Source organism: Bufo gargarizans, chromosome 1 (assembly GCF_014858855.1).
Source record: "Bufo gargarizans isolate SCDJY-AF-19 chromosome 1, ASM1485885v1, whole genome shotgun sequence".
NCBI lineage: Eukaryota > Metazoa > Chordata > Amphibia > Anura > Bufonidae > Bufo > Bufo gargarizans.
Window position 1 is genome coordinate 678,343,238 of NC_058080.1, and position 22,619 is coordinate 678,365,856.

The 22,619-nt window shown below is 42.4% G+C and overlaps 1 protein-coding gene across 1 annotated transcript in view; it reads right to left on the reverse strand.

Annotated features, from left to right (window-relative positions):
- The window catches only part of CWC27 (CWC27 spliceosome associated cyclophilin), a 256,562-nt gene that overhangs the window by 217,004 nt on the left and 16,939 nt on the right, over positions 1–22,619 (reverse strand). Inside the window, exon 3 of the mRNA XM_044276156.1 lies at positions 2,170–2,282. Coding sequence (XP_044132091.1) covers positions 2,170–2,282 — 113 coding nt within the window. The remainder of the gene's footprint in view (positions 1–2,169; positions 2,283–22,619) is intronic.

Genomic DNA, 22,619 nt, shown 5'->3' on the forward strand with positions numbered 1-22,619 from the left:
TTGGCCTGTATTAAAAAAAAATATCAGAATGGCTTAATAATAATAATATTAAAGTAATACTCCCCTCACTGACCCTCAGTCGCTCCAATTCCAACAGCCTCTGCTTCCAGGTCCCTCTCAACCTACTAAGCGCTGATTCACCGAGCCGAGTCCGGAAAATGCAGTCCGTGTGTCGGCCTCATCTCCCGGACCGACCTGACTGCATTATAGTGTTTTACGCTACAGTCAGTTCCTATCAGATTGTGGTTCTAATGTACTGCACTCGTATCATCCTGTGAGCACAGTCCAATAGACTTGCAATCAGATAGGAACTGAATGTATTAAATCATTATGATGCGGTCAGTTCAGGTCAGGGGACTTGCGGTTGGCCCGGGAACATGCAGCCAACACAAGGATAAATGTTTCCCAGACCAAGCATGGTTATGTGAATCATCCTTAAGGCAAATAAGCAAACAAGCGATACGGATTGAGTCAGGATCTGTTCAAGAAAAAAACTGATGGTTTTCTACAAAGTTCAACCAGTTTTTTCTGCGATTGTGTTCAGGGTTTCAGTTTTTCCATCCGGATTGTATCCGGATTCCATGCTTTTTTTATGCACGTGAAATAAAACTGAAGCATAGCAGTCTACATGTCGTAGCAACCATCAGTGAAAAACACATCGCATCCGGATACCTTCTGTTTTTAAGCAAGCCTATGGAGCAGGGCGACTCAGAAGCATTAGAACGGGAGTGACCTAGGAGGGTGTAACTTCTTGTATTTTATTAACCATGGTGACCCTTTTTTTATTTCTTTATTTTATTTCAGAGAAAGGAATCGTCAACACTGAGAAGGTCTTTATCCAAAAAATAAAAGTGGATTAAGGAGCACTGCAGGAAAAGTCTTTTGACTGCTTTTATTGAGTTTTATTTGTAAAGCACCTATAAGAACTGCGCTCAATACAACTAAAAGCAACAAAAAAGTAAAGAACAATGGGGGCCCTGCCGGCATGTGTTCACGGCAAACACACAAAATGGTAGCGGTGTTCACAGAAATCACTCACACGTGATGTTAATGCTGATAAATACAGCAACATAAATTCTCCAGGTAAATTTAACGCCTCCTGTTCTTTATTTTTTATTTTTATTGAGATTTTGCACAAAAAAATAAAATAAAATAAAAATAATCATGAAATCCAAACATCTGTGAACTTTATCGTCATCGTGCAGATTCACCTTTGATGACCTACACTTAGGGCTGTATTACACTGAAAGATTTAGCAGATGATTGTCGGGAAGGAAACGTTCCTTTCCAGCAATCGCCTGCTCGTCAGTTCTATTGCATGCAGTGATCTCCTCCACAGTATTAGGAGGAGCTATCGCACGTCCCTATACTGACTCATTGTTTGCTGCCAGCAAACGGCGATTTATAAGCATGCTTAAAACTCTTGAGTGCTTGTGCATTCATTGGGTAATCGGTGCACGTTTTAGGGCTATGTTACACAGCCAGATCACCGATAATGAGTGTTCCTGCGAATGCTCATTAGCTATGATCTGGCTGACCATCAGCAGGTCTAATACAGCCCATTGGCTGGCCATACATATTACATCAGGCTTCAGCAACCTCCAGAACTTCAGCTGTTCAGAAACTACAACTCCCAGAATACTTAATTCCCTTCTATGGCATGTTTGCATGCTGGAAGTTGTAGTTTCACAGCAAACGGAGTGCCGAAGGTTGTTGATCCCTGCATTAGATAGTCATCCGCATACTCCTTATTCCACTCTCCCTATTGAAAACACATGCATACTCGGCTGAGGTGTCTCGCAGTGACTTGCCTACCTTGAGAACAAAATTCAACTGCTCAACCCTTCTTTCGGGCGAGAATCAGGCTTAGGCAGGGCGCCGAATCTCCTTGAAGAGACCAGTCCTGTATGTGTCTTATGGGGCGAAAAATACGGTAGTTGTTTTTTTACACAATAAAAGCACACAGAGCTATGGGGACTGGGTATTGTGGATGTGGTAGCGGCCATCTAGCAACCCATGTCCTCAGCTCTATACACAATCGCGGTGACAGGTTCCCTTTAATATAAAATACTATAATAATAATATAAAAATACTGGAAAACTCCTTTAAAAAAATATTCGACACCAACAGCAAATTTCCAGGTCTTGACACAATCATTAAAAGACTTACCCTGAATGGTTTTCCATAAATTGAATCTCCTCCTGTACCAGTACCGGTTGGATCACCTCCTTGCACTATAAATTCGGGTACAACTCTGTGAAATACTGTATTTTCGTAATATCCTAAAGAATACAGAAATAATCATCATCATTTCACATGGTGCTATGGAAAGAGAAAAGAGCATACAGCGACACACAAGTTATTAAAGGGGAACGACACAGTAAGAGAAAAAAATACAATGGGTCAATGGGCTCATGCAGATGAACTTACTGTATTTTTATATTATAAATATATATATATATATATATATATATATATATATATATATATATATATATATATATAGTGTATATCCGTGTCCATTCTGTTTTTATTCACATTAACATCGCCGCAAAAAAATAAATAAAAACACGTCCTATTTTTGCCCGCATTATGGAGGACAAGGATAGGACTTTTCTGTTAGATGCTGGCTGTTCCAATCCGCAAAATATGGAATGTACACGGCCAGTAGCTGCGTTTTGTGGATCCACAATTTACAGACCTCAAAACATCCAACGGTCGTGTGCACGAGCCCTTATACTTAGGGTCCTTCGGATTATCTGGGATATTGAGCAGCTGCTTATGAATGATGACACCGCCAGACCTCTGCAACTCCTGAGTCTATGGCCGGTGGGTACAGATATGCTTCTGTATAAAAACTAATGTGATGCTAGTACTGCCAAAGACAACCAATCAGATTGTGTCTTGAAAATTCATATCTTTAAAAAAAAACTAAAGTTGCAATATACTTGGTTACCAAATGCAAAGCTGACACTTTATGAATGTGGCCCAATGTCTTCCTGGTCCTATAACCTATATACTCTCTATAAAACTTATAATTCCAATTAGGAATTAAGGAAGTCTGCCGATGCTGACCTTGTCACCCAGGTCCCCCGTCACCCCACAAAGCGATCGCCAAGAGAATGCATAAGGCCTCATGCACACGACCGTTGTTTTGGTCCGCATCAGAGCAGCTTGGATGCGGACCCATTTACTTCAATGGGGCCGCAAAAGATGCAGACAGCACGCCACGTATAACCTGTCCTATCCTTGTCAGTTTTGCAGACAAGAATAGACAGTTCTATTAATGGCTGCCCGTGGCGTTCCGCAAATTGCGGAATGGACGCCATCCATGTTTTGCGGATCTGCGATTTGCGAACCGCAAAACACACAACGGTCGTGTGCATGTAGCCTTAGCTGCATGGGGCGTAAGAAGGGTTTCCAGGCCTCTCTTTTACAAATGCCTACTAGGCACTGCCTATGGCATCATGTCAGGTTTACTGTAACTGACATAATAAAACTGAAATACAGATGCACTGCAGCATATAATATGGGCGATCAGGTGATCGTAGTTTCAAGTCCCCTAGGGATAATAAAGAAAAAAAAAAAGAAATGTAAAAAAAAAAAAAATTTCAAAATTATAATATATTTATTAACCCTTTCATGACCAAGGGTCATTGATGCCCCAGTGTCCAGGTCAAAATTTTCAAATCTGACATGCGTCACTTTATGTGGTAATAGCTTTGGAACACTTTTACTTATCCACGCCATTCTGAGATTGTTTTCTCGTGACACATTGTACTTCATGATAGTCATATATTTGAGTCAATATATTTCACCTTTATTTATGAAAAAATCCCAAATTTACCAAAAATTAGGAAAAATTCACAATTTTCCAAATTTCAATTTCTCTGCGTCTAAAACAGAAAGTGATACCTAATAAAATATTTATTACTTAACATTCCCCATATGTCTACTTTATGTTGGCATCATTTTGGAAATGTCATTTTATTTTTTTAGGGCGTTAGAAGACTTAGAAGTTTAGAAGCAATTCTTACAATTTTTAAGAAAATTTCCAAAACCCACTTTTTAAGGACTAGTTCAGGTCTGAAGTCACTTTGTGGGGCTTACATAGTGGAAACCCCCATAAATGACCCCATTGTAGAAACTACACCCCTCAAGTTACTCAAAACTGATTTTACAAACTTTGTTAACCCTTTAGGCGTTCCACAAGAATTAAGGGAAAATGGAGATGAAATTTAAAAATTTCACTTTTTTGGCAGATTTTCCATTTTATATATTTTTTTTCTTTAACACATTGAGAGTTAACAGCCAAACAAAACTCAATATTTATTACCCTGATTCCGCGGTTTACAGAAACACCCCACATGTGGTCGTAAACTGCTGTACGGGCACACGGCAGGGCGAAGAAGGAAAGGAATGCCATACGGTTTTTGGTAGGCAGATTGTGCTGGATTGGTTTTCTGAACGCCATATGTTTTTTATTTTTCTGCCGATCGTCTTGTGCAGGGGCTCGTTTTTTGCAGAAAGTGTTGAGGTTTTTATTGGTACCATTTTTGGGTACATAGGATTTTTTGATCATTCATTATTACACTTTATAGGGCAAGGTGACCCAAAAATTGGCTGTTTTGGAACAGTTTTCATTTATTTATTTTTACAGAGTTCATCTGAGGAGTTAGGTCATGTGATTGTTTTATAGAGAAGATCGTTACGGACGTGGCAATACCTAATATGTATACTTTTTCTTATTTATTTAAGTTTTACACAATAATAGTATTTCTGAAACCAAAAAAATGATGTTTTAGTGTCTCTATAGTCTGAGAGCCATAGCTTTTTTATTTTTTGGGCGATTGTCTTAAATAGGGTATCATTTTTTGCGGGACGAAGTGACGGTTTGATTGGTACTATTTTGGGGGTCATAAGCCTTTTTGATCGCTTGCTGTTGCACTTTTTGTGATGTAAGGTGACAAAAATAGCTTTTTTGGCACTGTTTTTTTATTTTATTTTTATGGTGTTTATCGGACGGGGTCCATCACGTGATATATTTATAGAGACGGTCGTTACGGACGCGGTGACACCTAATATGTGTATTTTATTTTATTTTTTCATTTTTTTATAGGAAAAGGCAGTCTTTTTTTTTTATTTACATTTTAATTTATTTATTGATTTATTTTTACTTTTATTATTTTCACTTTTTTTTTTATCAGTTCCCTCTTGGATCTTGAAGATCCAGTGGGGCTGATAGTTGTACTATACTTTGCAATGCTCTTGCATTGCAAAGTATAATACTTCCAGACTGCCTGTAGGTGGCAGCACTGGACACCTTTGCCATGGCAACCGGACGCTTTTGCAAAGCGTCCGGTTGCCATGGCAACCATCGGGCGCTGCGATCACAGCGCTGCAGCCCCGATGGTGGAGAGAGGGAGCCCCCTCCCTCTGTTAACCCGATGGATGCCGCAACCGCAGCATCTATTGGGTTACAGGAGAGTGTCAGCTTAGAGCTGACACTCTGCTGATGGCGACGGCTCAGGAATGGAGCCGCCGCCATCACACACACAGAATGGGGAATCGGGGGGTAGGGACAATATTGAGGGAGGCTGGGGCAGGAGGGGCGTCCAGAAAATTAATGCAGGGGGCGGGGAGGGGGCGGACCGCATGCCAATCAGGGCAGGAGGAAGCACATGAGCGCCGGCTGGGAACAGATCAGCGAGGCACAGATCGGGGTAGGGGGGGACCACAGAGGGGCACCAAAGGCTTGGAGGATCGGGGGGCATGAGGAACACTATCGGCTTTCAGGCTCTGATCTGCAGAGCGCAGATCAGAGCCTGAAACCGGCATTTTTTCACTGCCGCGATCCGATTGGTTAGTCTGCACAGACTAACCAATCGGATCGATTGCCGGCAAGGGGCCACTCCGATTGGTCCCTTGCCGGCATTACTGCACTGTATGCTGTCCGTGACAGCATACAGGGCAGGGGCAGAAGCTTTAATCCAAGCGCTTTGCAGCGCTTGGATTAAAGAGCTGCCAGAACGTTTATATACGTGGTAGCTGCACGGGGTATGTGCAGCTATCACGTATATATACAGATTGCGGTCGTGAAAGGGTTAATAATAATAAAAAATCAGGTATAACCAAAAAGCTCCTTTTTTGCTTATAAACAGCTTTATTTATGAAAAAATTAAAAAAAAATTAAAAAACAACTTGCCGCATCCATCGACCTATACAATAAATCAGGGGTGTCCAAACTTCTTGTGAAGAGTGCCAGATTTGATGAAGTGAACATGTGCGAGGGACGACCATTTTGCCTGACATTCTTTAAAATTAAATGCAAATTAACTATTTTATGCAAAGTTTATTGAAAACTGCATCCTTTTCATTTTGTGACTTGGATGAAAAATGTAAGCAGGTGTTAAATCACCCTGCCTTTAATATACAAAAACACAGGCAGACAATAGCAAGCTGTGCAATAGTAACACGTCAGATAATGGAATTATAGCCCAGTGACGGACAGTCAGGGGTTAATGAAGGGTATGACCGCTTGCTACCACAGATTCCTATATGCTCCCTCGTCTGCTCTATACAGCTATCCTGAGTGCACAGCCCTGCCTGTCAGTGAGTTGTCCGTGCAGTTGCTGCTCCTTGTCAAGGCGTTTGGTAGGCAGAAGTTTTTTTTCTCCTTCAATAGCCCTTAATGGTCGCCCTTGTTGCTGTGTGTGGAGGAGCAGGGAGAAGGAAAGCCCAAATTCTGCAAAATCTCGGACGTAGCGAGATTTGGGCTTTCCTTCTCCCTGCGCCTACTGATTACGACAAGTCCCGCGGCGAGAGACCCCATTAGTCATAAGTGGAGCTCGGGGACTCACTGAGGGGGCCGTAAGATCTATATTTGGGCAACTTATCTGTGGGGCCTCATCAGTCCGGAACACAGGCCGCAATTGGCCCGTGTTGACATGCCTGCAATAAATGATCACTTTATTTATCCCATCAAGTGCACACTAGTGCTGCGAGGTTAAAGAGGACCTTCAGCCAGCACGAAATAGAGACAGGCTAACTTGTCACAAAAAAAACCTACAATTTACTAAGGAAACACTGCAGCATTTCAGAGAAAACTGTTTTCAAAAGGGCCGGGCATAGGGAGAAGTGTTAGATGGGTGCTGGTCCCCCACCCTTTCCCCGCTGTACGCACATAGAGAGAGAGATCTGTCAATCAAGCATTACATCTCCTTGCCTCTTCACAACTTGGGAGCCTATGGTATTTGGTATTCCATGCTGCCTTTGCTCGTTGTTCTGGTTAGCATGTAACTGTTGATAGGACCCCCAAACAAAAAGAAAAGGGGGTGGAGGGACCATGGCAAAGGGATTCAAATGGTTAACAAATAACATTTTGGTATTTTTTTACATTTGGGACACAGAGGGCAGAAAGTCCAAATCTAACTGAAACTTTCTTAAGAAAGGGCTAAAAACATAACCCGCTGGTTTGTGCCTCTGCTGCCACATGGCCATGGCTGAGACTTTACTGCTGTTGACTTCAGGCCTCCTGCCTTGGTCGTTGACTGTAATTTGCCATAATGCACTTAAATGTGGCGATGCATTATAAAGACACTTATCCCCATTATGTGTAGTTCAGAAGAGAAATGTAGGGAAGGGATGTATATTTGGCCGGCCGTTACCATGGGGCTGGAGGAGAAAGCAGGGCAATCTTCAAGAAACCTCAAGAGCTCCTATCTTGCAATAGGTGACGGATGTGCTGGAGCTGGACAGACGTCAATACATGGTCGTTGCCGCTTTACACACATAATGTGTTGTCGTCTCAATTTTGAGCAACATGAGAAAAAAATAAAAAGATTTTTTTTATATGCTTTTTTTTTATTTTATTCAAAAGATAAAACCTAATGCAGATTCCGTGTGTTTTTCTCAAGTGGATTTTCACACAGAATATCTGCAGAGCAATAAATAAAAAAAACAGCAAAGTGAATAAGATTTGCCAAATTTCATGTACATGGTTCGTATCTTAACCTGTAGGATACCGGAGTGTTTATTTTTGCATTTTCATAACTTTTTGCGTTGCCATAACTTTAAAAAATACTTTTGTTCACATAGCTGTATAAGGGCTCATTTTTTGCAGGACAAGTTGTGCTTTCTAATGCCACAATTTAATATGGCATACAATGTAGCGGGAAGCAGAAAAAAAAAAAAGATCCAAATGGGGTGGAATTGGAAAAAAAAATAAAACGCAATTCTTCTACTGTTTTACAGGTTCTGTTTGCAGCAAAACTGACCTGTACATTTCATTTTCTGGGTAGATCGATTACAATGATACCACATAAAAACCTATATATATGTCTAAGGGTACTTTTACACTTGCGGCAGGACGGATCCGACAGGCTGTTCACCCTGTCGGATCCGTCCTTCCGCTGTTTCCGGCGCAGTACGGCAGTGCACGGCGAAAGGCCGCCGGACTAAAAGTCCTGCTCGTCCGACTTTTTAGTCCGGAGCCTCTGACCGTGAACTGCCGTACTGTGCCGGAGCGCCGCCCCACCCCCATTATAGTCAATGGGGACGGAGCGGCGGTCCGGCGAAACAGCGGAAGGACGGATGCGACAGGGTGAACAGCCTGTCGGATCCGTCCTGCCGCAAGTGTGAAAGTACCCTAAATAGTGTAAAAATAAATGTAAACTTTGAGAAAAAAAAAAGTTTTTTATTACATTACCACATTCTGACCCCCATAACTTTTTATAGTTATATCTACAGAGCTGCCTGGGGGCTCATTTTTTGCGGGACAATCTGTAGTTTTTATTGATACAATTTTGGAGTGTGTGTGCGATGAAAAAATTGCAAATAGCCCATTATGACCCTTATTTCCGATACACCATTCACCATATTTGAAAAATATTTTTATATTTTAATAGCATGGGTGTTTTCGGTTGCGGTGATACCCACAATGTCTATATTTTTGTTATTTATGTTTTTTTTTATTTCTTGCACATTAAACTTTAATGATTTTGAAGCTCATATTTGAGGCTACAAAATCCAATTTTTCTTTTTTAATTCTGAACAATTATGGATTTTTTACATCCAACAACAGTTCAGAATTGCTCATTTCTTATGTTTGCCTGCCACCTGCTGGTCAAAATAAAAATTGCAGCTTGAATGCCCTTCAGTGAGACCCAGAACATTAAAATCAATTAACAGCATCCCCATTGGCCGCAGAGGATGGCAGTAAGAAGCCGGGGTTTTTCAACCTTTAGATGCCGTGATCTCACTTGATCACGGCATCTAAAGGCTTTAATGACCGCGATCGGCATTATTGGCGATATTCAAATGACTCATCACAGACGTTTTTTCAGTCTTTATTTTTTAATAGTAAACTGCATGGCCATTAAATCAGTATCTGATTGGAGGGGGTTTGACACGTTCATTGGTCACGTGGCATACCTGCAGCTCAGTCCTGTAGAAGTGAAAGGGGTAGAGCTGTGATACCAAGCACAACCGCTATACAATGTACAACGCTGTGCTTGGTAAGCTGAGAGAAGGCTGCGGTGCTACTCTGAGCACCAATGCCTTCTCAAACAGTTCATCAGGTCTCAAACAGGTCCTGTCCAGAACATGATCATCATCGGATTCCTCGCCCACCCTTTTGCTTCTATCACACTGTGGGATATTGTGGTGGGCTCTTTGGCCTGCCACCCCTGTTCTTCCCTGACTGCCATTGGCTATGGGGGCCACTACTACTACCAACACGGCTAAGTGCAGTACAAATGCTACAAATGCTGCTCTAACACAAGTCTTCAACAGGGAGACTCTCTTGACTATCTGCCATAGGGCATGGTAGAGTTTCTTGCCACTTCATTCAAAATTGAAGATGCTGAACTAGGTAGTGGCAGTGAAGACTGGGAGGACTCCACTAAAAGCCTTTTTTGGGGCTGCAAGAAGGAGCAGGAGGAACACTGTGATCCCTGCACTGAAGTCACTTTCACGTTATCCGGCTCCGACAAGAGGAGGGGTGAGCCATCCAATCCACTATCTTATCCTCTTTCTCCTCCACTATAATGTTGTGCCTTTCCGAAGCCAGCAGGGACAACTGCGACCACTACTACCACCTCTTCTGGCCAGATAGATGGTGCTGCTACTACCCACATTCTGGCTCTGGGTCTTTTCATTTGGAACCCTTCCCTAGGCTGGACATTTTTGGGCCTCTCAGATAATGTTGTGCACTACCCTGTGTCTTTGTGTAGTAAATACATATATATGCTGCTGGTTTGAATATATCAGTCCCCCCTAAAAAATAAAAATAGGATTGGAAATGTGTTTGTGAATACAGGAAAGGAAAGGAAACTGATTTAGGCCTAAATTTGCTATCTCTCACAGATAATTTTGTGTGCTGGCCTGTGTATTGGTATTGATCATCTGTTCTGTCCCCAAATTATTTTAAATTCCAACCATGTGGAAACTGAAAATACATAAAACAGACGACTGAGGCCTGAAGCTGAATGTCTCATTAACCACCTCAACCCCGCTAGCTGAAACCCCCTTAATGACCAGGCCACTTTTTACACTTCTGCACTACACTACTTTCACCGTTTATTGCTCGGTCATGCAACTTAACAACCAAATGAATTTTACCTCCTTTTCTGCTCACTAATAGAGCTTTCATTTGGTGGTATTTCACTGCTGCTGACATTTTTACTTTTTTTGTTATTAATCAAAATTTAACTATTTTTTTGCCAAAAAATGACATTTTTCACTTTCAGTTGTAAAATTTTGCAACAAAAAAACGACATCCAGATATAAATTTTTCGCTAAATTTATTGTTCTACATGTCTTTGATAAAAATAAAAAAAAATGTTTGGGTAAAAAAAAAAAAAAGTGGTTTGGGTAAAAGTTATAGTATTTACAAACTATGGTACAAAAATGTGAATTTCCGCTTTTTGAAGCAGCTCTGACTTTCTGAGCACCTGTCATGTTTCCTGAGGTTCTACAATGCCCAGACAGTAGAAAACCCCACAAATGACCCCATTTCGGAAAGTAGACACCCTAAGGTATTCACTGATGGGCATAGTGAGTACAAAAAATAAAAAACTTCCATGAACTCACTATGCCCATCACAAAATACCTTGGGGTGTCTTCTTTCCAAAATGGGGTCACTTGTGGGGTAGTTATACTGCCCTGGCATTCTAGGGGCCCAGATGTGTGAGAAGAAGTTTGCAATCAAAATCAGTAAAAAATGACCGGTGAAATCCGAAAGGTGCTCTTTGGAATGTGTGCCCCTTTGCCCACCTTGGCTGCAAAAAAGTGTCACACATCTGGTATCGCCGTACTCAGGAGAAGTTGAGGAATGTGTTTTGGGGTATCATTTTACATATACCCATGCTGGGTGAGATAAATATCTTGGTCAAATGCCAACTTTGTATAAAAAAATGGGAAAAGTTGTCTTTTGCCAAGATATTTCTCTCACCCAGCATGGGTATATGTAAAATGATACCCCCAAAACACATTCCCCAACTTCTCCCGAGTACGGCGATACCACATGTGTGACACTTTTCTGCAGCCTAGTTGGGCAAAGGGGCACACATTCCAGAGAGCACCTTTCGGATTTTACCGGTCATTTTTTACACATTTTGATTGCAAGCTACTTACCACACATTAGGGCCCCTAGAATGCCAGGGCAGCATAACTACCCCACAAGTGACCCCATTTTATAAAGAAGACACCCCAAGGTATTCCGTGAGGGGCATGGCGAGTTCCTAGAATTTTTTATTTTTTGTCACAAGTTAGCGGAAAATTATGATTTTTTTTTTGCCCACCTAGGCTGCAGAAAAGAGTCACACATCTGGTATCGCCGTACTCGGGAGAAGTTGGGGAATGTGTTTTGGGGTGTCATTTTACATATACCCATGCTGGGTGAGATAAATATCTTGACAAAAGACAACTTTTCCAATTTTTTTTATACAAAGTTGGCATTTGACCAATATATTTATCTCACCCAGCATGGGTATATGTAAAATGACACCCCAAAACACATTCCCCAACTTCTCCTGAGTACGGCGATACCACACGTGTGACACTTTTTTGCAGACTAGATGCGCAAAGCGGCCCAAATTCCTTTTAAGAGGGCATTTTTAGACATTTGAATCCCAGACTTCTTCTCACGCTTTAGGGCCCCTAAAAAGCCAGGGCAGTATAAATACCCCACATGTGACCCCACTTTGGAAAGAAGACACCCCAAGGTATTCAATGAGGGGCATGGCGAGTTCATAGAATTTATTTATTTTTGCATAAGTTAGCGGAAATTTATTTATTTATTTTTTCTCACAAAGTCTCACTTTCCGCTAACTTGGGACAAAAATTTCAATCTTTCATGGACTCAATATGCCCCTCAGCGAATACCTTGGGGTGTCTTCTTTCCGAAATGGGGTCACATGTGGGGTATTTATACTGCCCTGGCATTTTAGGGGCCCTAAAGCGTGAGAAGAAGTCTGGAATATAAATGTCTAAAAAATTTTACGCATTGGATTCCGTGAGGGGTATGGTGAGTTCATGTGAGATTTTATTTTTTTACACAAGTTAGTGGAATATGAGAGTTTGTAAGAAAAAACAAACAAAAAAAAATATATATATATATTTCCGCTAACTTGGGCCAAAAAAATGTCTAAATGGAGCCTTACAGGGGGTGATCAATGACAGGGGGGTGATCACCCATATAGACTCCATGAATCGGATCCGCAAAACACATACGGACTTCTGAGTGGAGCCTTACAGGGGGGTGATCAATGACAGGGGGTGATCAATGACAGGGGGTGATCAGGGAGTGTATATGGGTGATCACCCCCCTGTCATTGATCACCCCCCTGTAAGGCTCCATTCAGACGTCCGTATGTGTTTTGCGGATCCGATTCATGGATCCGTAAAAATCATACGGACGTCTGAATGGAGCCTTACAGGGGGGTGATCAATGACAGGGGGGTGATCAGGGAATCTGTATGGGGTGATCAGGGGTTCATAAGGGGTTAATAAGTGACAGGGGGGGTGTAGTGTAGTGTAGTTGTGTTTGGTGCTACTTTGCACAGCTACCTGTGTCCTCTGGTGGTCGATCCAAACAAAAGGGACCACCAGAGGACCAGGTAGCAGGTATATTAGACGCCGTTATCAAAACAGCGTCTAATATACCTGTTAGGGGTTAAAAAAAATCACATCTCCAGCCTGCCAGCGAACGATCGCCGCTGGCAGGCTGGAGATCCACTCGCTTAACTTCCGTTCCTGTGAGCGCGCGCGCCTGTGTGCGCGCGTTCACAGGAAATCTCGGCTATCGCGGGAGGACGCGTATATGCGTCCACCCAGAAGAGCAGGGCCGCCGCCAGGACGCAATCCTGCGTACGGCGGTCCTGTAGCGATTAAAATATACACAGGTAGATTGCCTTGTGTCTTGTAGTAATCACCTATACATGCTGGTTTAGTTACATTTAATAATCCCTCAAAAAACGATGTGAAAAATGAAAATACGTAAATTGACAACTGAGACAAAAAAAAATAAAAAAATGAAGACCGTGGATCAACTTGCAGGATAACAGGCCGAACTGGATGGACAGATGTCTTTTTTCGGCCTTATGTACTATGTTACCGTGTGGAAACTTAAAATATGTAAATGGATGATTGAGGCGTGACACTCAATTTTAACTTAAACCCTTAGGGACCGGGCTCATTTTCACCTTAAGGACCAGGCCATTTTTTGCAAATCTGACCAGTGTCAATTTATGTGGTGATAACTTTAAGGGTCTATTCACACGTCCGTTGTTTCTTTCCTGATCTGTTCCATTTTTTGCGGAACAGATCTGGACCAGTTCTGTACCCATTAATTTTCAATGGGTCCTGAAAAAAAATCTGACATTGTGCTGTCCGATTTTTTTTCAGGACCCATTGAAAATGAATGGGTACAGAACTGGTCCAGATCTGTTCCGCAAAAAACGGAACAGATCAGGAAAGAAACAACGGACGTGTGAATGGACCCTTAAACGCTTTGACTTATCCAGGCAATTCTGAGATAGTTTTTTCGTCACATATTGTACTTCATGACACTGGTAAAATGGAGTAAAAAATAAATCATTTTTATTTATAAAAAAAAAATACCTAATTTGCCCCAAAAAATAAAAAAATTTGCAGATCTCCAAGTTTCAATTGCTCTACTTCTATAATACATATTGTGGCAATGTGAACATTGAAGTGTTGTTTCCCCAGGTTCCAGTCCGGGACTTAGGGCATGCTCATGTCCAGGGATCCTATTTAATCCTGCTACTGGATCTTGAGTGTGTCTCACTCTGGAGAGTGTGCAGACAGAGGCCTGGTGAGGCTCTGTCAGTGTGGTCTCAGCTAGGCAAGGCTGAGGGGCCACGAGGCTATGCAATAGCCTAGACTTTAGGGGAATTGCACACAGAAGGCTGGAGTGGCTCTGTGTGGTCTGAGCCAGGAGGGCTGAGAGACCACTATCCCACAAGAGACCCTGGTGTGGGAGCAGCCTAGAGGCTGCTGGAGGATGGGCTGGGAAAGCCACATCTCATCACGGGTGTGAACTGTGGTACGCTTTAGGCGAGTCAGGGAAACCTATGTGTGTTTTTCTTTATGCCGTGTGCCACAATAAAGCACAGTTTGGCCCCTAAATCCTGGTGTCTGTGAAGAAGTGTGTGATTGCAACCAATCACACACAATAGTAATACCTACAAAAATAGTTATTACTTTAGATTCCCCATATTTCTACTTCATGGTCGGATCATTTTGAGAATAACAATTTATTTTTTTGGGATGTTATAAGGCTTAGAATTAAATCAACATTTTTCTGAAATTTTCAAAAACCCACTTTAAGGACCAGTTCAGGTCTGAAGTCACTTTGCGAAGCTTACATAATAGAAACCACCCAAAAATGACCCCATTCTAGAAACTACACCCCTCAAGGTATTTAAAACTGATTTTACAAACTTTGTTAACCCTTTAGGTGTTCCACAAGAATTAATAGAAAATAGAGATACAATTTAAAAATTTCACTTTTTTGGCAGATTTTTCATTTTAATTTTTTTTTCCGGTTACAAAGCAAGGGTTAACAGCCAAACAAAACTCAATATTTATGGCTTTGATTCTGTAGTTTACAGAAACACCCCATATGTGGTCGTAAACTGCTGTACAGGCACACGGCAGGGCGCAGAAGGAAAGGAATGCCATACGGTTTTTGGAAGGAAGATTTTGCTTGACTGTTTTTTTTGACACCATGTCCCATTTGAAGCCCCCCCTGTTGCACCCCTAGAGTAGAAACTCCAAAAAAGTGACCCCATTTTAGAAACTACGGGATAGGGTGGCAGTTCTGTTGGTACTAGTTTAGGGTACATATGATTTTTGGTTGCTCTATATTACACTTTTTGTGAGGCAAGGTAACAAAAAATAGCTGTTTTGGCACAGTTTTTATTTTTTGTTATTTACAACATTCATATGACAGGTTAGATCATGTGGTATTTTTATAGACCAGGTTGTCACGGACGCGGCGATACCCAATATGTATAAAAAATTTTTATTTATGCAAGTTTTACACAATGATTTCATTTTTGAAACAAAAAAAAGATATCATGTTTAGTGTTGCCATAGTCTGAAAGCCATAGTTTTTTTGGTTTTGGGCGATTATCTTGGGTAGGGTATGATTTTTGCGGGATGAGATGACGGTTTGATTGGCACTATTTGTTTTTACGGTATTCACCTAAAGGGGTTAGGTCATGTGATATTTTTTATAGAGCAAGTTATTACAGACGCGGCAATACCTATTATGTATACTTTTTTATTCATGTAAGTTTTACACAATGATTTCATTTTTGAAACAAAACAAAAAAATAAATCATGTTTTAGTGTCTCCATATTCAGTTTTTGGGCGATTATCTTAGTTTTTTGCGGGATGAGATGCCTGTTAATTGGCACTATTTTAGGGTGCTTTTGACAGTTTGATCGCTTGCTATCACCTTTTGTGATGTAAGGTGACACTTTTTTTTTTAATGGTGTTCACCTGAGGGGTGAGGTCATGTGATTCTCTTATAGAGCAGGTTATTATGGACGCGGCGATACCTAATATGTATACTTTTTTTAATTTAGTAAAGTTTTACACAATAACAGCTTTTTTAAAACAAAACAAAAAAAAGATGTTTTAGTGTCTCCATATTCTGAGCCATAGTTTTTTTATTTTTTGGGCGATTGTCTCATGTAGGGGCTCATTTTTTGTGGGATGAGGCGACGGTTAGATCGGTACTATTTTAGTGGGCATACGCCTTTTTGATCGCTTGCTGTTGCACTTTTTGTGATGTAAGGTGACAAAAAAATGGTTTATTTAGCACAGTTTTTATTTTTTATGGTGTTCATTTGAGGGGTTAGGTCATGTGACATGTTTATAGAGCCGGTTGATACGGACACGGCAATACCCAATATTTTTTCCCCCTTTATTTGGGGAAAATGAAGTTTTTGTTTATTTTTACTTGAAACGTAATTTTTTGAGGGGAAAACTTTATTTTTTCAACTTTTGTTTTCACTTTATTTTTTGTCCCACTTTAAGACTTCAACTTTTGGGGGGTCTAATCCCCTTTACAATGCATTCCAATACTTCTGTATTGTATTGCATTAGCTGTATGAGTAATACAGTGTGTATTACTCATACAGGTTCCTGCCTGTGAGATCCAGGGAGCTGGATCTCACAGCAGGCTCGTCACCAGAAGGCAGTGCTGATGCCTAAGGAAGGCATCGTGCTGCCTTGCATGCCATCGGGTCCCCCTTACAGCCGCACAGGGACCCGATGGCACCGCCGACTGCTACCGCCGGAGAACCCCCCCAATGATTTGAGCAGGCACCTTGTTCTGATCACTGCCCGCCGGGCGGCGGTGATCGGAACTACACATGACGTACCGGTACATCATGTGTCCGGAACAGGTTAAAGGGGTTGTGTCACTGCGGTAAATGGCATTTATAATGTAGAGAATGTTAATACAAGGCACTTACTAATGTATTGTGATTGTTCATATTGCCTCCTTTGCTGGCTGGATTCATTTTTCCATCACATTATACACTGCTCATTTCCATGGTTATGACTACCATGCAATCCAGCAATGGCGGTCGTGCTTGCACCATATAGGAACAGGCGCTGGCCTCTCTGGTGGCTGGGACCACAGGAGTATGCATAGGCCGATGCATTTTTCTATAGTTTGCAAGCACGGCCACCACTGATGTACTGCAGGGTGGTCGTAACCATGGAAAGAAGCAGTGTAAAGCTACTTTCACACTGGCATTTTGGCTTTCCGTTTGCAAGATCCGGTCACAAGTGGTCCAAAACGGATCAGTTTTGCCCTAATGCATTCTGAATGGAAAAGGATCCGCTCAGAATGTATCAGTTTGGCTCCGTTCCGTCTCGATTCCGCTTTGAAGGCGGACATCAAAACGCTGCTTGCTATGTGTATATCTGGAACTAAGAATGAAAAGCACCGACATCCTGACCCTCACTAATTGTGGGGTAGAGGTTGTCTGGGTGGTAGAGAGGGTGAGTTTGAATGGCCCAGGGTCCGGGAGCTCCATGTTGTGCGTCTTCACGGCTGCATGCTTAAGCCACGCTCTGCAATCATTTTGTTTAACTCACTGAATAAAGCTGAAAGTCTGAACTTCAACTGCATCAGAATTTTTGGTTTAAAATCCATGTACAGAACAAAAATTAGAAAAAATGTTGTCTGTCCAAATATATATGGAGCTAACTATGTATGTGTGTGTGTGTGTGTGTGTGTGTGTGTGTGTGTGTGTGTATGTATTGTGGGGATTCGCTCTGGTCGTTAGGACTAGCGGATGCAGTATAAAAGTACACAGTTCTTGAATCAAACAGCGGAGTTTATTCACACATTGGTGTATAACAAAATGCAGATAAGCTGTATCACAAAACGCAGGTGGCTTGGTGTTTAACACACAAGGAAAGTCCATAAACATTAAAAGTCACCTTTTTCTCCTGAGTGTTAATTCACACCCTGTTATCAGTTCAGCCTCATCAAGTCCATAGGCGGTCTGATGTACTGCAGGGTGGTCGTAACCATGGAAAGAAGCAGTCTAAAGCTACTTTTACACTGGCGTTTTGTCTTTCCGTTTGCGATATCCGGTCAAGGCTCTCACAAGTGGTCCAAAACGGATCAGTTTTGCCCGAATGCATTCTGAATGGAAAAGGATCCGCTCAGAATGCATCAGTTTGCCTCCGTTCCGTCTCAATTCCGCTTTGAAGGCGGACATCAAAACGCTGCTTGCAGCGTTTTGGTGTCCGTCTGATGAAACTAAGCCAAACGGATCCGTTCTGACACACAATGTAAGTCAATTGGGACGGTGCCGTTTTCTATGACACAATCTGGCACAATATGTTAAAGATAATACAAACGGATCCGTTCTGAAATGATGCAGACGTTTGCGAGTGTGAAACTAGCCTAAAATGTAATGGAAAAATTAGTCCAGCCAGCAAAGAAAGCAAGATGTATAATAACAATACTTGTAATAACTTTCTCTACATAAAAAATGCCATTTGCTGAAGTGACAATCACTTTAACCGCCTCCGGACCTCCTAACGCAGATCTGCGGTCCGGAGGCGGCAGCTCTGCACTCAGCGACGCATATACGCGTCATCTGGCGAGAGCCGTGATTTCCTGTGAACGCGCGCACACAGGCGCGCGCGTTCACAGGATCGGAAGGTAAGAGACAGGATCTCCGCTCTCATTTTGCTAACCATAGAAGAAACTCCCTCTAGGACCTCTGACTACGTTTGGAGATTAAACACTTACCTTTTATCAATACCATCAATCGCTAAAGAAGTGGAGGAGTCCCTTAAGGAATTCTTCACTATCAATGCTACTCCAGAAATACAGCCCCACACCCTGTGGAGTTGTCATAAGGCATACATGAGGGGGGTGCTTATAAAACAGAGCAGCATTTGGCGTAAGCGCAGAAACAGTGAAATGCAGGACACTCTGCAGACTATCCAGAGATTAGAGGCATTAAATAAACAATCTCTCTCAGAGGCTCACGTAACGGAGCTCTCTAGAGCTAGATTGCACTTAAAGAACCTCCTCATGTGCGCATATGAGAAATCCTTAAAACACCTTAAGTTCCAGTACTACGCCCAAGACAACAAATCTGGGGCACTTCTAGCTAAGAGATTGAAGTCTCTACAACTCAAATCGAGAATCCAGGGCATACACCATCCCCAGACGGGACACCTAGTCTCAGCGCCTAGAGATATAGCTAATGCGTTTAGGGACTACTACTCTCGCCTATATAACCTTGTAGATGATGCCAATATCGCCCAACCTACTCAGAACGAGATTGACTCCTTCTTGGACCAAGTAAATCTCCCCAGGTTAACCCCAGAAAAATTAGAGTCTCTAAACAGACCAATATCTGCAGAGGAGGTGCAAAAAGTGATTCGTTCGCTCCCACTAAATAAGGCTCCTGGCCCTGATGGTTTCTCCTCACTATACTATAAGAAGTATAGCGCCCATTTAATCAAACATCTCCTACCAGTGTTTTCTGGGGCGGTGTCCTCTGGTCGATTGCCATCAGAAATGCTAGAGGCACTTATAGTGACCATACCAAAACCGGGGAAATCTCCTTTACAAACAACAAATTACCGACCTATCTCACTGCTAAATTGTGATATCAAAATATATGCTAAGATCCTAGCAAACAGACTTCTTTTGGTTGTCCCCTCCTTAGTCTCAATTGATCAAACTGGGTTTGTGTCAGGGAGACAGGCACCGGATAATACTAGGAGACTTTTCACACTTCTGCAGATAGCAGAACGTTCGGCCGCGCCAACTACATTCTTAACACTGGACGCCGAGAAGGCGTTCGACCGTGTAAACTGGCCGTATGCCTTCTCGGTGCTACGGAAACTTGGCTTCTCTGGACCAATATACTCAGCAATTGCTGCACTTTACTCCAATCCTTGTGCCAGAGTGTTTACAAACAGCGCCCTGTCTACAAATTTTAAGCTGACTAACGGCACCAGACAAGGGTGCCCAATGTCCCCTTTATTTTTCATTCTCTCCATTGAACCCCTAGCAGAATTACTCAGGTGCAATTCTAATATTAAAGGCCTACAATTAGGATCAGCTGAACATAAGCTGGCGCTCTTTGCTGACGACATTATAGTAGTCTGCACAGACCCGGTAGCCTCCCTTCGCAGGGTATTTGACCTACTGACATCCTTCGGTCGGGTCTCATACTACAAATTAAAGGTTGACAAATCCCAATGCTTGCCTATAAACATACCATCCGAACAATTATTACTGCTAAAACGCCTATTTCCCCTGGACTGGCAACAGGACAGTATTTCATACCTAGGTATTAAACTAACCCACCCAACATCTAAAACGTTCCACTCCAATTTCCCCCCTATCTTAGAAGAAATACAGCAAGATATCAAAAATATGAAGAGTCAATTGATCTCCTGGTTTGGGAGGGTTGCAGCGTATAAGATGCTGTTACTTCCCAAACTTCTCTATCTTTTCAGAACCCTGCCTATCCCGATCCCTGACCATTTCTTTAACAAAGCTAAAAAACAGATGATGGACTTCATCTGGAACTTTAAACACCCAAGAATAGCATATGCAACCCTGACCTCTCACAAAAAAATTGGAGGACTGGGAGTGCCTAACCTAAAACACTACCGAACAGCATGCCTGCTGGACCAACTGATTCACTGGTGGAATGATTCCAAAGATAAACACTGGGTAACCATGGAGAGAACGGCTCTCAACCTCTCCTCACTCCGCTCACCAATGATGAGCGCGCTATGGAATCTTAATACTAGGCCTTCCCCTCTGCAGACAGTTAAATTATCCCTCAAGGCGTGGAAATTGTACCTGGGCAGTACTGGCGATGTAGGGACTATCCCACCCCAGGTCATATCCATGAATTGTCTGGCTGATCACATTCCGGGACTTAACCTTCGGAGCTGGATCTCCCAGGGTGTCCAAACAGTGCAAGATTTGATGGACAAGGAGGATCTTCTATCCTTTTCCCATATACATGATAAATATCACATTCCCCACGTGGATTTCTATAAATTCCTGCAAATCAGATCTTTTCTGAAGGGGAGGGAGGGCAAGTCCCTTCAGTTCCCGCTGATAGTTAGGCGATTCTTGCATGATAGGTTCCCGAAAAGGGGAGGTATCTCTCTCTTTTATGATCTTCTAAATCGGGGAAGTGAGTGGACGAAACCGCCTCCTATGAAAGCATGGGAAAAAGACCTTGCTCAAACGTTTTCTAAAGAGCAATGGCATGCAGCCTTCAGAATAGCCACCTCTTCTTTTAGATGTGTGACACACCAAGAGGCCATTTTTAAAACTAGCCTAAGATGGTATTTTACCCCGAATAGACTAAACCTGAATGTTTCCCTCTGCCTCTCCGGACTGCTGGAGATTATGTGGACACAGGGGGGTCCTCCTCCATATCTTATGGTCTTGCCCCAAGGTTTCCCTTCTATGGAGTGGTGTGCAGCATCTACTGGCCACCCTTATGCCTACAATCCCCCCTCTATCACCCGAACTGGCACTTTTATTCATTGGAATTGACACCATAGATAGCAGCTGTAGGACTATATTGGCTCATATACTTATGGCAACCAAATTAACGATCACTAGGCATTGGAAGGACCCTAATACCCCTCCCCTACAGGAGGTGATTTCTCTAGTAAATTCCACCTGTATGCACGAAAAGATGTCTCATACTAGCACTATGTCCCTAGGAAAATTCCAGCCCGCATGGTCAGTTTGGATTTCCAGTCAGTGGTATGTGTGTTAAATTCCCGAAGATTGTCCCAGAGTGCCCATAGATCAGTGATGGCGAACCTATGGCACGGGTGCCAGAGGTGGCACTCAGAGCTCTCTCTGTGGGCACCTGCACCCTGGAAAAAGTCTATGGTGTACCAATATACTCTGGACTTTACCAGCCATTGATCAGCGCTGGGCGCACTATGAACATCACGGACAACACATTGAATGTAGGCAGGTCATTATACTTAAATGATAAAGTACATGGAAAATATACTATACTGGACTGGAGTGTTCCGGTTACATTGCCGTGTTGGCACTTTGAGATAAATAAGTGGGTTTTGGGCTGCAGTTTGGGCACCCGGTCTCTAACAGGTTCGCCATCACTGCCATAGATCATAGGCCCTCCTTAAGGTCAGTGTCGGTTTCGAGCTGCAATTCCGGTTAGTGAGACACCTGATAGCCTTGTGTTCAGACTGTTATTTCTGTTCTATGTTCATTGTCATTTATATTTTTGTGTTTCTTTACTTTAATTTATTTTCCTTGAAATCTCACTCTTTCAATGAACCCCTGGCTGGGGTGATATGCTCTTCTGCGGTGTAACTGCCGCTTGTATTACTGCTTGAGTGATAATTGCTAAGAATTTGGCTATTGAATAACTACTGTTTGGGCGCTATTACGCCCTTGTATGTGATATTGTAACTTTACTTTTTGGAGATAATCAATAAAAACTTCGTGATTAAAAAAGAGACAGGATCTCCAGCCTGCCAGCGGCGATCGTTGCTTGGATCGACCACCAGAGGACACAGGCAGCTC